Source organism: Paralichthys olivaceus, chromosome 8 (genome assembly GCF_024713975.1).
Source record: "Paralichthys olivaceus isolate ysfri-2021 chromosome 8, ASM2471397v2, whole genome shotgun sequence".
Lineage (NCBI taxonomy): Eukaryota > Metazoa > Chordata > Actinopteri > Pleuronectiformes > Paralichthyidae > Paralichthys > Paralichthys olivaceus.
In genome coordinates, this window is record NC_091100.1 from 3142547 (window position 1) to 3159305 (window position 16759).

General features: G+C 43.3%; 2 protein-coding genes across 2 annotated transcripts in view; both read right to left on the bottom strand.

The window, feature by feature from the left end:
- Positions 1-31: 31 nt before the first annotated feature.
- On the bottom strand, positions 32-3791 carry alkbh5 (alkB homolog 5, RNA demethylase). Its single transcript, XM_020106228.2, has 4 exons — positions 2456-3791; positions 2262-2342; positions 2048-2170; positions 32-1031 (listed from the first exon to the last, which is right to left on the bottom strand). Exons 1-4 carry the CDS (start codon positions 3172-3174, stop codon positions 872-874), a joined length of 1083 nt encoding a protein of 360 aa, XP_019961787.1. The 5' UTR covers positions 3175-3791; the 3' UTR covers positions 32-871.
- Positions 3792-4537: 746 nt separating this feature from the next.
- myo15ab (myosin XVAb) overlaps positions 4538-16759 on the bottom strand; it is a 40434-nt gene continuing 28212 nt past the window's right edge. The window contains exons 52-75 of the mRNA XM_069529336.1: positions 16193-16308; positions 16049-16108; positions 15113-15188; positions 14885-15000; positions 14650-14768; positions 13934-14075; positions 13473-13584; positions 13295-13369; positions 11905-12110; positions 11671-11789; positions 10510-10579; positions 10345-10417; positions 10165-10238; positions 9986-10068; positions 9744-9874; positions 9566-9660; positions 8669-8746; positions 8479-8575; positions 7562-7722; positions 7344-7477; positions 6574-6707; positions 5735-5868; positions 5452-5592; positions 4538-5334 (exon numbers count right to left, since the gene is read on the bottom strand). Of these exons, the coding sequence (XP_069385437.1) occupies positions 5233-5334; positions 5452-5592; positions 5735-5868; positions 6574-6707; positions 7344-7477; positions 7562-7722; positions 8479-8575; positions 8669-8746; positions 9566-9660; positions 9744-9874; positions 9986-10068; positions 10165-10238; positions 10345-10417; positions 10510-10579; positions 11671-11789; positions 11905-12110; positions 13295-13369; positions 13473-13584; positions 13934-14075; positions 14650-14768; positions 14885-15000; positions 15113-15188; positions 16049-16108; positions 16193-16308 (2648 nt within the window). The 3' untranslated portion in view covers positions 4538-5232. The remainder of the gene's footprint in view (positions 5335-5451; positions 5593-5734; positions 5869-6573; positions 6708-7343; positions 7478-7561; positions 7723-8478; positions 8576-8668; positions 8747-9565; positions 9661-9743; positions 9875-9985; positions 10069-10164; positions 10239-10344; positions 10418-10509; positions 10580-11670; positions 11790-11904; positions 12111-13294; positions 13370-13472; positions 13585-13933; positions 14076-14649; positions 14769-14884; positions 15001-15112; positions 15189-16048; positions 16109-16192; positions 16309-16759) is intronic.

Here is a 16759-nt window from a genome sequence, read left to right on the forward strand (position 1 = left end):
TGGCTTTGCTCAGATAATCACCCAACTAGAATGAGGAAAAGTTAGATTTAATAGAGAACAGCAATAACATGGCATCTGTCACTATATAAGGAATTGCAACCTCAGACTGAATCTAGAGTGTAAAACAAGGCCTGAGTATATTTCCTCACTCCATTAAGCATCAGTTAAGTTGACATCCCGTGTTGTGACCATCAGGAAGAGGAGCCACAGCTGAATCAAATAAAAACACAGAGCATGGTAGGAAACCTGACAGTTACTGCAACTTAAACTGCGACAGAGGCTAAAGTTAACAGAGAGGAGAGATGTGGGATGGCAGAGTAAAAGTATGGATGAGAGATGTAGGTGCAACATAAAAAAAAAAAGAAAAAAAGAAGAAGAAGTTTCATTCTGCATAAAAGTTCCCCTGTTCAAAGACTATACAAATGTATTGTACATTATAACAAGTTAGATTACAGCTCAGGTTTTCTTTTGTACAAGTCCATAGGTGCATCTTCCTTTTAACTCTTAAGGTCTGTACATCTTGGTTACAAAAAATACATGCCATTTCGTATCTATGCACATAGAAACAAAATAAATGTTTGATTTAAAGGTAATCGAACAGTTTGACAACAGAGTCGAGCTGTAGTAAGTAACATGAGGTTCTCTAATGTGCGGCAGAGACGCCAGCTTCGTCTGCCAGGAAACAAATATACACTCAAACTGATCCAGAATCAAAACCAAAATGCAGACGGTGTGATGACTGTGCTCCTTGTGCCAGACTAAAACTGGAGCGAGAGGAGAAAACGATGTCCGATCAAATCAAGTTACGGGACTAAAATACACAGAAGAAACGATAATATTTTAATTGTGTACGTGTGTGAGTGATGAGAGCTCAGTGACGTCTCATTTTGACTTTGCGTCCTGAACTCTCCCGGTGTTTGTCGTAGTCCTGACCACGCCTCCAGTAGTTCTCTGAGCTGCCGCTGCGACGCCGCTGTCGGGAGAGTGACGGGTGTCTGTTCTCCTCTTTATCCATCTCCAGGACCCTCGGCCTGGTGGAGAGAGAGAGAGGGGGGGGTAGAGGTAGAGAGAGAGAGAGACGTCAAGTCAGATTTGGACCATTTTTCACACGTGGACTTATTTTTGTTTTGCTTGTATTAATTTGAACTTCTCTGTTGGAGTTCATCACCTTTAAGAGCCACACACAGAAAAACAGTCTGAAGACGAGTTGTGATATAAATACACAGCCGAGTTCAAAAGTCTGGGACCGCTTGACTGGCCGTCGGGACAACCCCGACTAATCTGCCGCATCGTTGAACCGTAAAAAAAAATCCATTAACTTCTCACTCCATTCACGCTGCAGGCCGGTCCCAGTGGTTGAGTCCAGGACTGAATTTCAGTCTCTATCCAGGGACGGTCTGTCTCAGGTTCATTCATGTTTTACCTCCGATTCTATCACTCTCTGTCTTTACCTCCTCGCTAGTTTTCTTTCTCGGCTATCATCCTCCTGTTCTGGTTCCACATTAGCAGATGATGCTCTTCTTCTGTGCTGTAAATTGAAACCTTACTAGTGCCGCACTATTTTGTGTCTTTGACAAAATTGCTTCGTGAAATTAGGGCTGATAAGGAACCAATCCAAACTCTGATGACGTCATGATAACGGACTGAATATAAAGACGGAAGACATGACAGCTCTCCTTAGGTGAAGACAAGTGTATAAGTCATAAACCCAACCTCCTCCATGTTAGTGGATGGGACAAGGAACAAACGAAAACATTGGTTTGATTATATTTGATTATATTATATTAAAAAAAACCGGGGTGAATCTGACTCCAGGTGATAGCAGCGTGCAGTGGGAGGAAGTGGAGGCGTGTTGTCCATCTTTATTTACAGACTAGGTTCGTGACTGAATATCCATTACAATGTGCAATCAACATAGACTTTATAATGATAAGTTAAAGCAAACAAAACCTTGTCAGTTCCCACTTTAATGAGTAACATATGCTGTCTTTAGTCCTGGTTTCCTGTCTCCATTCGTATTTAACAGATTTCGGACTTATCTGAATACCTGTGTGCAGCATCAGGGTCTGCTCTGCGATGAGAGCGTTTGGCCTTCAGAGGAGCGGGTCTCTCTGCAGGGGACGAACTTAAAGGGCTTTCAGAGTCCAGTCGAGGAGCATCAGGTCTGGTCCTGGCAAAACAGAGGAGGAGGCACATGGATCAGATTAGACCTGTGTCATAAAACAACCGTATTGTCGGTATATACAAGTTTGCTGACTCACTTTCTAAGGATGATGACTGCCCGCCGCTCCTTGATGTCCTGGGGCCGGATGCAATGGGTGATGTCGTCCGCAGCGTAGCCACTGAGAACGAGACACAGCTTTTTTTTTAGTGACATCAACAACTTGAGGCCTGAGCAGCTTACAGAACCAACGGGGATCGAACCCACGACAGCACACAGTCCGGAGTGAGTCACCTGAGCACCGTGACGCTGCCTCTCCTCACTGGCAGGACGAACACCGGCTCTGACACCCGGATGGGTTTGAACTGGAAGCGGCAGCCGAAGCACAGAGCGCTGTCACTGAAGAAGGACACCGAGACGATGGGCCGGGCGAAGATGTGCAGGGGATCCACGTGGGACACGATGCACCCACCGGGCTGATAATCGTTGATGACGGCACTGTTGACGAACCCTTCCGGGATCACTCCGTTGGACACCAGCCGCTTGATCACCAGCTCGTGCACCCAGCTGGGGATGTCGTCCACTTCTCCTTTGCGGTACAGCCTCTCCTGGCCCGGTCCACGCTTCTCCAGCTGGGCCCCGTACGTGTAGCCCTCCCCGAAGAAGTACTTGTTGCGGAGGGGCGCCCTGTCCACGGTGTGCTCCCGGTAGAGCCCGGCCTCCCCTTTGGCCACCACCTCGTCGATCTTCTCCTCGATGAGGGCGCACTCCTCCGGGGTGAAGACGCTCTCCTGCAGGATGCTGCTCCTCACCCGGTGGGCCTCCTGCTCCCGGAGCTCCGCGCTGTCCTCGCTGTGCTCGCACTCGTCGCCGTCGGACTCCCGGTACTCGCGCTTCCGCCCTTTCCCGCTGCCGTTGCTCGTCCCGTCCGCGTATTTATTTTTGGACTCGTCCCTGTGCGGAGTCATGGATTTGAGCTTCTCCCTCAGGTCGGAGTATCCGCTGGCTGCCATGTCAGCCACGACGCTGTAAAAAACCACTATGACGGCTGCGGTGCTGCGTGTTGCTCCCGGCCAACGGACGTGTCAGCGCCGCATGTCGGCACCGGCTTCACCGACTCCGGTGAACGTGACCGCTGTCAAACCGAGAACCGACGAGGGGGGGATAACGAGCTAACAAGGGAGCGTGCGGCGCATACAAGCAGCTAGCTTAAGCTGCAGCGCTGCACCGGCCTGTCCGATCACAACAACAACAACAACAACAACAACAACAACAGGCTGCTGTGAAGCTGAGCCACAGATGATGAAACAGCAGATTAATAAACAAACACACACACACGTGATCAACGCTGCGTCCAAAATCACAACACTCAGCCGGCTAAAGCTAGCTAGCCGAGCTGCTAGTTAGCCGAGCTAGCCTGGCTCGGTGTGTCAGTCGCCGCCTGGAAGTGCCGACAAACCCCGCAGCGACATGTCACATATCCCCCCCACCCTCCCCCCTCCTGCTGCTGCTCCGCGTCGGAGCACCGGGGACGTTCCCGCTCAGGTCCGCAGATTATCCGCGGCGACCATGGCTGAATGCGTGACGCTGGGCTGGAGCTCGGTCGGTTGTCGGCATCACAGACCGAGTCCGAGAGAAACGCTGGAGACAAACTCGTGGAGCCTGCCGGAGATCTGCGCATGCGCCTTGGAGAGCTGCCACTTAGGGGGCGTGTCCATCATGTGTCCTGGACGTGGATTTATTATAGGGGCGCGAGGGGATGTGACGTCACTGCTGCTAAATCTGTCCCATAACAACAATAATAATGATAATAATAATAATAATGATAATAATAATAATAATAATGATAATAATGATAATAACAATAATGATAATGATAATGATAATGATAATGATAATAATAATAATAATAATAATAATAATGATAATAATAATAATAATAACAATAATAATGATAATAACAATAATGATAATAATAATAATAATAATGATAATGATAATGATAATGATAATGATAATAATAATAATAATAATAATAATAATGATAATAATAACAATCATAATAATAAAAATAATGATAATAATGATAACATTCAGTTTTATATGAGTGAGAGAAATAAAGATAAATTATAGAAACAACTTTACGATGAACATTATTTACAAACAGTGATGAGGAAAAAAAAACTTCATGATTTAATCTAGATATTCAAAAAGCAGTGAGAAGAAATATACACATTTATTTAATCTCCTTCTCCGTGTAAATACATTTAATAAGTATACATTTAGAAGAATGCTAGTTCATACTTACGGGCCAATTAATGTATTTTTTATTTAATCATTTACTGTGTAAGCAGCAATAATAATGACAATAACAGAAAATAGAATCAAAAGCTAATCAAATCAAGCTCTATTCTAATTTCATTATTGTCACACATGGTGGAATGTAAAGATGTAATTACTTAATTACTCAATATTCTGTAGGAGAGCTTGTACATTTACCCCCGGGAACCAATAAAGCCTTTTCTTTTTTCTTCTATAATATTCTTGATATAAATCATTTCATTGTATAATCTTAAACTGAGACAGCTCGAAATAAGATACTTGTTTTTATTGTTGTTTCATCATTTTAATAAATGAGCACAGAAGTGCACATATATCTCTTTAAAAACATTTTAAAAAAATAAACAAGTTGATATTAACAGATTGGACACTACAATGATTTACACCAACATCATTTTTTACAGTCAAAAGTAATTTAAAAAATTAAAAAAATTGTTATAAAACACTGAAATGACAAAAGATACAGATAAAAACCTATTTAATGTGAAATAAATGAAAACCTCAGTAGTAAAAGCAATGATCAAGTTGTAAATATGAAAAGAAACATGAATCAATATTCATATTCAAGGTTTCTAGGCTGAATTCTGTTCAGTTAATATACAATAATCAAAAACACTTACACATTGACTTGTGAGCTATAAAACAAACACCTGAAGTCAAGAGGTAGATCATTTTCACAGGTTTCATTTTCATGTGTGTGTGTGTGTGTGTGTGCACAGTTCAGCACGGTGTTATAACATGGTGATCTCGCTGGGTGGTAGGGTGAGCCTCTTCTCCCGCACTAACATCATGTTTTCCACCTGCATGGCGATGACTCGACACAACTCCAGGCCCTGTGGACAAACACAACCAGCATCAGCACGGACACTGAGACACAGCGACACTGAAAATCATTTCCGGCACGTGTGGCCTCTGAAGTGTGTCCTTGTCCGCGTTGCTTGCGTAATAACCTGCTCCAGCTGCATCTGAATGACCCGTTGTGTGTTCATGTCCCCCAGGGTGAGGTCGACATACGGGTAACTGGTTCCAGCAGTGGGCCTCTGTGTGCGGCTGGACTGCACTTCCACCAGGGGGACCACTACCATCAGCTCCTGCACCACAGAGTCCAAACATGAAACACTTCTATCCACTGCAGATACATGAGACTCTACTTCTGGGCTCATGTTTCAGTCACGATGAGCTGAGTCATATTAGTGTGTGTGTGTGTGTGTTTGGGGGGGGGGGGCTCCTTACATGGGTATTTTTGTGCAGGAAGTGCAGCCCATGTTGATTGACAGCAACAATGCAGGGGGCGTAGAAGGTGGTGGAGCTGCTGCTGTGGATGTAGAAGAACGAGGAGCCGAACATGGGGAAGGCACTGATCAGGCCTGCACACATCCAGACACACAAAAACATACACGCTGTTGTTAAAGGGACAATTCACTGATTTCACACATCAACTCTCCACGAGAGGTTTTACTCTAATTCATAGTTGTATGATGTTTTTACGCTCTGGTGGAGTTTTCCACTGTAAGCCTGAGGGTGGAGGAACAGCCTTTAAACAGTCTGTGTTCCACATCAAGGAAAAGAAGTTTAAAAGAAAACCCTGTGTAGTTACCAGGCATTCGATGTCTCGTGAAAGATTCAGTGCTTGGTTGAATTACTGGAAATGTCGGATGCAATGTTTTTAAAGCCACTGGGGAATAAAACTCAAAGAAATATTGAGCTTTGGTGCTTTTAGACCACAAGAGGACGTCTGAGAAACAAGTCATTTTCTTTATCAGGACTATATATTTTTTTGTGAATAGATGAAATATCTGTAAATATGATACATAACCAATGACTGATTTAGCTTCACAGTTCATTCTCTGAAACTTGGAAACAGGAGTCGAGAAAACCGTCCCCGCTCAAGGTTCATGTTACTTAAAGGGCACAGTCACTGCTGCCGGCTGCTTTATTTATCTGCTGACGGTGACACGTGACACGGTCGATTTATATGTTTGCTGTTCTTTTGTTGGGGTAGATTGTGAATTTCAAAGTTGGGCCTCGGCAGAGGTTTGTGCTCCTCTGATATAAACGAACAAAGATCTTACCCAGAAACTGTGCTCGAGCCTGGTGCGGATTCAGGGACTGTACTTGTTGCATGTGCTGCGTCACCATGGTAACCCACTGCTGGGGTGGCTGCTTCTTGAAGAGAGGTGTGGCGATGTACTCGGATAATTCATGTCTGGAGGAGGAGGACGGGGGGGGGGGGGGGGGGGTGCAGAAACAGAATCTAAGATAAACACAAGTCTGCTTCGCTCTTTGACTTCCAACATGTCTGACAATGATTTCCGGCGGCTCAGCGAGTCGACTCTGCTCTGCGGCTGGCTGAGCGTGTGGGCGGACGGAGACGGCGATAACGTCGGTAAGAGCAAGAAACAACATTAAAGTTTCAACAGTTGAGAAAGTAAAAAAAAAAAAAAAAGAATATCGAGCCAATCAAGTGAAATGTTTTGCTTCCACGGGAGACAAAAGAAAAATTCTGCACTTTTACTCAAACTCAATCATTTTCCTTTTTCTGCATCAATCACAAACAACAAAAATGTTTTGTTTTCATTCACGCATCTTCAGTGTCAGCACTTTTCAATATGGTGGTAAAAATCCAATTATGATTTCTCCAGTTTCCATCTAGAGGCAAAAGAGTCGGACAGGAGTGAGCAAATTGGAAAGAACTAGTGAAGCAAATGAAAAACACTTGTTGACCCGGATGGGTTCGGGAACGTGGCTCTGTAACCTGAAATTATTGACGTGTTTTCAAACAATCGACTTTGGGGCCGAACAAGAACACGTCAGCCATTTTTCCTTGTGTCTGTTTTCTCACATGCTGGGGATGAAGATGATGTCTTTGGCTCTTTGCTGCAAAGCTGCCAGTTTGGAGATCTGGTGGAACTGTTGATCGCTCACTTTCCCATGTGGGAGAACATTCAGAAGGCCTTTACGGTAATCCGGCAGGATCTGCAAATACACACATACAGCGTTTACGTACACACATGAACTCCACCAGTGTACTGTGTGTACGTGAAACGTCACCTGTTGTACCTGGTTATAATGCATCGCCACACACAGCTCATTCTCAAACTTGAGCGGTTGAGTCCAGACGACTCGTCTGAACCAAAAGCTGTAGTCGGTGTCGACCACCTCGGCCTCCGTCGCAACGTCCAGGATGTACTCGTGTTTGTTCAGAGGACGCACATTCTGACCTGGACTCACGTGCAAAACAATAGATGGTTATTGGTTCCAAAGAGATATGGGTATTATCTAAATTGAACAACTCAGATAAAGAACTAATACATGTTTCTGTGCAGGATTGTCAGTCCACAGCTCAGGATCAGTATCCGACCTCCAGCGGCAGAATATAAACTACAGAGACACGATGTAAAACTTATAGAAAAGTCATTTTAATGTTTGTAGAGCCACATGCTGTGTGGCCTGCTGTGTTTCTGAATAGCATAGAGGCGTGAGCAGCTGTCAGCTGTTGTCATGTGGAGATATTTAATGTTAAAACAGGAAAAATAAACAACACAATGCAAAGTGTGCTGTTGGAGCGCTCCAAGGGGCGAAATCAGTGCTGCAGCTTTCAACACTGAAAACTTCATAAAGCAGAAGAAACAAAAGTGAACAATGTACTAATTCACTCATGGGACATATTTGACTCATCAGGCAAAATTAAACACGAGAGGAAATTGTGCGTCGGATTGTTATAGACGGAGACGTCAGTGTTTCGTGGTATCTGTATCAGAAATTAGACGCTGATATTGAGCATGCTGTTGCTATTTTACCACGACAGTTATGTCGGCACTCGATGGACTTTGTGCCGCAGCTTGAAACCAAAGCAGTAGCCCGATATGTGATCTGTGATTGGTTCTGCTCCACCGACAATGAAGAGGATGATTAACTAATCCAACGTTTGATATGTGTGCGTGACAGAGAGGGAGAAGTAGCAGCTGTGAGCACACCTCTGTTGGTGACTAAAAATATGGCGTATTCCTCCATGGCCTCCAGCCTGTGTAAACCCATCTCATAGCACAGCTCCTCAATCACCTCCAGGGCAAGCTGAAAAAAATACAACAGCATCAAACACACACGTCTGTGAGAACCCAGCTCCTTATAGACGGCTGTACTGGTGAACAGAAGCTGAACACCTACAGAGCAGGTTTTGATTTTCACATGGCGTTCGATTCCTCCAGGAAACAGAACGAGCTGACGCTTTGAACTTCGACCCGCCTGAGGAGGTACAAGCACACAGTCATTCAATATAGATGCTGCTCACACACTGGACACGTTGTACTACGGCTGAAACCTACACCCAGAGCAGTATAAATATAAAGGCTCAACTTTGAGAAAGAAAAACCTGAAAATAATCACTTTATATAATATGATGCCTTGTGGATTAAACTAAACCCAATATGTGGTAATAGTGAGTTCAAGGAAAAGGATGATGATATTCTTAAGCTTCCTAATTGTCAACAAATCCTGTGGAAAGAACAAACTGAACATCTTCCTCTTAAATTATGTTTTGACTTGCACACACTGTCGGTGCTTCTCAGCCTCCAGCACTCCGTTTCCTAAATAAATCATTTTTCCTTTTCCTAAAACAGCCGCGACTCTTCTGTTTTTTTTTTTTTTTTTGGGGGGGGGGGGGGGGACTTATTACTCAAAAAAGGAGTAGATAGTGATTTTCATGCTACAGTGGCCGTCGTCATCATTATGGAAGAACGTGTCACTCGAATATTCTCTGTTGAGGCTCAACGTGTCCTCTAACAGGAGGGATGATATCTATCAGCATCTGGATACACAGGAAATACTCAGAGTTCATTTATTGTTGGTCTTAAATAGATTTAATTTAAAGTGAATATCATCAAACTTATCCTTCAGAATTTACTCCATTAAAAAAAAATCGAGAGCATTTTATTGCTGCTTAAAGTAATATTATTAATATTAGCAGACATGTGTATTTGAGTATATTAAAACTCTGAAAACACTATTGTCTACTAGCTCTGAATACTTCTAGGATCCGTGTACTTCTTCCACCAGTGCACTGACCATCATGGCTTTCAGCTCCATGCTGTTGGGCGAAACAATGCGGCCGCCATATTGGAAAGTCTTCTTTAGGTTCTGCTCGCACGCTTTAGCGATACCTGTCATATCGGAAGAACACGTTACGTGCCAGATGCTTCGGCGGCAGATTTTCACACGTCAAGTGTGTGTCTGTGTGTTTTACCCTGATACTGTGCCCCAGCGCTGCGAGAGGCCTGCTGCAGGTATTTCAGGAGGAAAGGCTTGAGGACTTCAGAACAGCGATGGTAAGCAGTCAGGATGTACAGCAGCCTCCAGCCGTGCTGGCAACTGTCGCTGTGGAGAACAGGAGAGAGACGCAGACACACGTAGGATCGCCCGTGAAGAAAGAGAAGCGCGTTGTGCGTTGGTTTGTGATGTGTAACGTGCGGTGGTGAGCAGACTCACGGTTTGGAACTGGTGTTGGCAGTAAGCTGTTTGATGAGCTGGCAGTAAGCCTCATCCCTCATCAAGGTGAACTCTCCTATGAGCTGAGGACACACACACACACACACACACACACACACACATGAGCAAACTGTCAAAGAGGAAACGGCAGTGCACGACATTATTCTGTGTGTACTCACCTTGAGGAAAGTGCTGACCACCTCTTGCTCCGTCAGTCCCCTTGACGGTGAATCGCCCATGAAACGCATCGCCACTGCACAAAATACACAAGGAGGCACACGCAAGAGCATCTCATGTTAGAAGAGGACGACTTAAGAGCAAAGACGTAACAGAAGCGTAACGCGATGAGAAGAACTCACACATGAAGAGATCAGCCGCCACTCTGTTCATGGCGGCATCAGTGAACTCTATCAGAGACTCGGTCAGAGGCGTCTGAAGAGGAGGAGCACACCATGAGGAAAGTGTTATATAGACCTAACAGACCCTGAAACCACCAGATTCTGTGAGTTATAATAGAACAGCACCTTAGAGAACCTGATCATTTCACTGGGCTCCCTGGAGTCTCTGCTCTTGCCTCTGCTCTTCAGGGAACCTCTGATGAGACAATCAGTGACAGAGTGAACACTTGAAATTAAAAAAGCTGCGGAAAGAGAGCTGAGATAATTCACTTCAATAAAAACAGTGATTCCCTGTTATAGAAATACAACATTACAAGAGGCACAATTCATTTAATTCCACGAAGGTGCAGAAGCAATTAAATTAAACTGACTCGAATGCACTCACGATTCAGACTGTCGCCAGCCAGTGTTTTGTTATCATCTATGTATTATATAAGTTTGAGAAATCAGATGGAGCTGATTTCAACCACTTCATATACTGCTGGGTAATTTAATCCGGACTGTCGTGCATCATATTCTACAGAATAATATGTTTTGAATGTAACAAACAATCCACAGGTGTTTCCTGATGAGACGTCTGATTGACAGCTCCACTCTCCTGCTCATTTTCACTGGTTGACCTGTTATCAACAGAATCCCTGTTATCACAGCTGGAGGCAGCGGATCGACTTTGTCACCGTCTCTGAGTATGTGTGTTTGTGCGAACGGGTAAAACTTGGGAGGGTTTCTCCAGACGATTAACTTTTATAGCTTTGATGGGTCAATAGAGACAATGTAAAACTTATATCGATTGGAAATTGATTCTCCCTTACATGAAGAAATCAGAATTAAGTCAGAAAGTTAAGTCATTATTTCAAGTATTGGAATGATTTAATCCTGACATCACTCAAAAGTCACATGTGCAGTAATGCTTTAACTTTTACAGACCCAGTAAAGCTTATTGAGAATCATGTGTCCTCATATTGTATAAATAATATATCATATATGAAAAAGATAGCATTGTCTGATTAGAGTACATACAACATGCAGTATGAAACGTTTTTTTAATTCGCACATCAAACATTTCCTGACTCTGTCTAATGAGCCACAGTATTTAAACACAACTATGATATATTTCTCTTACACCAGGAGTATAAAGTATTTAAAAACTATACTTCTGAACAGACGTTGGGTAAATGTACTTCAGTAATTTCTACCAGTAGATAAAAACAAACGAGATGATGTGTGTGTGTGTGTGAGTTTTCCATGTGTTTGTTTACATGAGTAGATTTTATCACTTTGTCTCACCCCTTCCCGCCGGGTCCCTGTCTGAAGTATTTCCTGGCAAATTCCACCATGTCATATTTACTGTCCTGCAGGGCCCTCTCATCCAGATCTCCATCAGCGAATCCATCGAGGGAAACTTTCTGAAGGGCAAAGATAGACAGTGAAAAACAACCTGACCACTTCAGTTTGACAGACGGCTGCATGAGTGTGTGTGTGTGTGTGTGTGTGTGTGTGTGTGTGTGTGTGTGTGTGTACCTCAATCGTCTGATCTATCTCATGTGCGGCCATGGTGGATGCCACGGCAACAGCAACGGCTGACGACACAGCAAACTGTCCCGCTCCTCCGCGAGGCTCAGCCTTACGGTCCAGTGGCAGTGACAGGAAGTCAGGGGGAGCAACGGGATGGACGCACTCGGCCGGAAATGCACCAGAGCGGCCGAACACAGCGCCGAACTTCCAACCTAACACACACACACACACACACACACACACACACAGCAGAGAGATTACAATATGCAGTTACATAAACACACACACACCTGGCTGCTGTGTCCCTTGACAGCCCCCCCCCCCTCCCCCAATCACCGCTATAAATCCTGATCACTATCAGCCATTTCTCTCAGAGCAGGTCAACTCTTCATTTAAAGTCAGATCATTATCTCCATGCTTTTCTTTCTCATTAACAATGGAGAGCTGCTCCGGGACCTGTCTGAGCCCGAGAGAAAAAAACGAACAGAGCTTGACATTTAGATTTGTGTGTCCGAAACCAATCCAAGCCCAATGTCCCCCCCCCCCCTCCCCGATTTACAGGCCCATGCATTAAAAAAATATATAAAGTAGATAGTCCAGCCAACGTGACCAAGCCCGACCAAAACCCTCACTAGATTTATCTTTCCTCCACGGCTATGCTCTCAAACCAACTGGTCCAATTAAAGGTCAAAACAGATTCCGACAACCTGAGTCTCTTGTGCTAAGGTAAGGAATTTTATCGTCCAGATGTTAGAGGTGAGAGGAAATTAAATAAATAAATACAAGACAATAAATTACAGATATGAGTGCAGGTGCACTTTCATTGGAATCAGTCTCATCCACTATCTGTTTGACGTGACTTCTCCTCACCTGCGATACTTTCTCATCTTATGTGTCCGCAAGAAATGACATGGATCAATATTTTTCAAATTGCATCGCCATCTTCCATCTGGAAAAATTATTTTCTGATACAATATCGTATTTAAGGAGCGCCGCGGGCAATGTCAACATCACCGCACCTATTTCTCCTTGACATAAAAAAAAAAAATACCATAACACCTCCGGGGTGCACAGACACGGGCCGGGTCGGTAAATCTCTCAAAGCTGCCGGTTTGAACTGTCACCGTGTTTATTTTTTGGACCATGCAAGCATCTGGTTACAAACATCTGGATGATCGACGTGATGTGATGAATTTGATGCTACACTGACTTGAATAGGGAGAATTGAGCCATTTCCACTGAAGTCAGATATCGACAGTGTTTGTTTTTTCTCTACATGAAAAACTCTTAATTGATGGGACACAGATCCCGACAGAGTTAATCACCACCTGTAGAGGGCGCCGTTGCTCAATGAAAGTTGCATTTGGTTGCTTTAACCTGGAAATACTCAACTCACCAAAGTCTTGAGTGTCTCTCTTCAGCTCCTCCAAAAACACCACCTTCTTCCTCACCACACAGCCATAGCTATAACCTGGAGGACACACACACACACACACACACTTGGTTCAGAGATTCACATCACACATACCATCACAGCATTTCCTCTACACGCGTGTGTGTGTGCGCAGTGTTACCTTTCTCCAGCCCGTCCATGACCTGCAGCCTGATGACGTCTCCTTTGTGGAAACTGAGCATCGAGCGGTCGTCTGTCACAAAGTTACGTTCAGCGATCACGTAGTCCGAGTCCTGCGGGGAACAAACACACAGACAAATACAACCACGCTGTTACATGGAGGTTTTATTTGATCATATTTGGACTAAAATGTTTGTCGGATTTGCATCTTTGCACTTTCAAAACAAATCTGCTGATTTCCCCGAATCACAAAAAAAATGCTTCCTGACATCTTCCAGAAAAAGAGCTTCGAGGGGATTTAGCAATTTTTCCCCAAATTGGACTAAATTACAGCCGTGTCAGGTTGAATGAAAAGTGATGAGTGTGTCTAAGTGTGGGTGTCAGCAAATTAATAGAATTCCGTCTGTACGCTTTAAGCTAAGTGTGAGTGTGTGTGTGTGTGTGTGTGCGAGTGGTATTTACCCGTTTGATCTCACTGATGAACGTGTCGATCAGGTGTTTGACTTGCGGGGCTTTGGCTGAGAACAGGATCAGCTTCTCATTGGTCAGGTTGAACTCCAGCATGTTCTCTGACGGGATCGTTACAAACAAGATGTCTGCAAAGCTGGAAAAAAAAAAAAAAAAAAAAAAGAAGCACAGCGTGACCTGACGTTTCTCAACACTCTCTTGATGAAGATCTTGATGTGTCCAATGTGGTGCTGATCCAAATAAGATCTAGATCAAGTGGATTTAAATGTGGTTTTTAAAAGGGGACTGTCGGAGCTTTGGCAGACGTTCTAGTTTAATGATTTTTTAAATTATTGGTATTGTGAGACACTAACCAGCTGTGGAAAGTTATTAATTTTTCAAATAAAAATCTATGACAACCTATTTCTTTCCTTTTTTGGCCGACATCGAGTTTTGTATGAGTCTAATGTGTCACTTTAATGTGAAAGTAAATAATGTGATCATGTAGAAATGGTGGTTTTATTTATTTACTGGTGACGTTCTGGTAAAATTTCTATGTTTTCTTCAAAAGGGTGAAAAAATGTGATCCTCACAACTTTGGTTACGACGACAAGTTACTATCTGATTTTTATCACAAACCGATAAAAACGAATCTACCTGATAAATCGAAATCAAATAAATAAAATGTTCTGACATATTTGCAGAGAAAAACAGAAAAAGGCAGCACGTACGTGTACGGTCGAAGGACTCTGAAGTAGTCTGGGGCTGCAGCGCTGCTTTTTACGGTCTTCAACAGCTTAATCCCACTGTGTGACACTGATAACACCTGCACACCTGTTCCTACACTACCCTGCACGCACAAACACACACACACACACACACACATACAGTTAACATAGAGAGGCTTAATAAAATGAAAGCAACACATGCAGTAATAATTTCCCTCTGAGGATTTTCCGCACTCACCGAGGCAGGGAAGAGGCGGGAGAAGTAAATGTCCCAGGTTTCCCTCGCTGCCGTCACAACAGTTTTCTTCACGTGATCCTCCACTGGATCCATATTCTGTTCAACCCCGTGTTTCGCTGTCAGACACACAAACACACACACATTAACTCGTGAGTGGAGAGGAGATCTGTTTGGATTTGAGTGTACGGTGCAAATAAAACATGTCTCCAGGCAGAACAGACAGACTACCGAAAAGAGCTTTCATTTTCTGCCTTTCATCACGGGTGATTCGAACGCACGCCTCCGACAGAGTGTCATTCACGATCTGTGGGAGCCAGAGGAGAGGAGAAGGAATGTTAGAAATAATTTAGTTTGAACTTTCTGTGATATTTCTGTTGTCAGAAAAATATGGAGCACAATTGATAGAAAAGAGGTCAGTGATTTAAGAAATCTTTTTAAGGGGACTTCTGGTATTTTTCAACCATCTGTGTTTATTTATAGATGTGGGGGCGTAAATAAATGGTACTTAGAAAAACTTTTGGAACTTTTCCACCGGCAGGCACGACACAGTGGCAGTGTTACCTTATGGGGCAACTTCGACAGTCCGTTAAACGCGTACTTAAAGGGCTTTGTGAAGAGTCTGGCAACACGTGTCTCCTTTAACGAGGAGTCTCTCACTCAAATCACGTGAGACTTGGGTTGTTGCAGAAAGATGGAGGTGGAGACGTGAGAGAGAGAGAGTTGGAGAGAGAGCTGAATCTTTTTCTGATGTGGACGATGTCGATGAAGCATTTGACTTCAGTGGCCGTCCCTAATTCTAGTCTACGGACAAATAGCTACTAAAATCTGAAGAGAAAATTAAGGGAGAGAGGGAGAAAGAGTGGGAGGGAGAGAGGGAGGTAATAAGCAGAGCCATTATGAGGACCCAGAAAAACACTTTGATTATTTTTTAGTGGAGAACAAATAAATCTTTTAGCCGATATCCCATGGAGTGTCACAGTTGCCCCATTAGATTGTATTGTAGCCACTGCTGCTGAACCGATTCCAAAAGTTTTTGAAGTTAACATAAACATAGAGTCCAGGTTGTAAAACACATGAAATCTACTTTAAATATGACGTTGATGTCAAACGAATCTGTTGATGTCAGATCCAATCCGGCTTTAATTCAACCACCTCCGAAGTTACCTGTTTGAAAATCAGATCGAGCACCACTGGATTGTTGAAGCTGTCTTTGGGATAGAAAACCTGTTAAAAAAATAAAACACAATAAAAACACAAACACTTTTAAAGGTGGATCATAGTGTTGGTTGTGTGTCTGTTCGTACACACCTCCTTCCTGAGGTACAGTCTCCAGGGAACGTTGGTGTACGTGTAGTGCTCTTCGTTGGTGCTCTGATGAAGTTGCGTCTGGATGCTTTCTGTCTCTATCGGGAGCTCTCGAGAAACTGCAGTAAATACATCAGAGGGTTTTTTATTTTGGCAATGATTCTAAAGATGTTCTTGTCAAACACTTAAAAACTAAAATACAACCGAATATACCGAACTTGTAAATAATATAAAAATTCAATACACAGCTTTTTTATTCTGTAAATAAATCACCACATATTACTAAACGTTAATGCAGATACTAATAAGTCTGTGAAAGGTTTGTGTTTTTTATCTGCAGCATAATGACTTGACAAAATCTTAAAACTCTTGACGAAAGATTCATTTTTTCATTCTGTAATCCAATGGGTGCTTTTATGTTTCAGATATATGAGAACATTCTGTTTGGTTTGGTGTTAGTTTTGTTTTAAATGGTAATAACCATTCAGTAAAAAGGCAGCCTTAGTGGTTTATTGAACTAATAAACACTCTAAAATAAAAAAAAATGCTGCAGAGCGAAGAAAAAGAAAC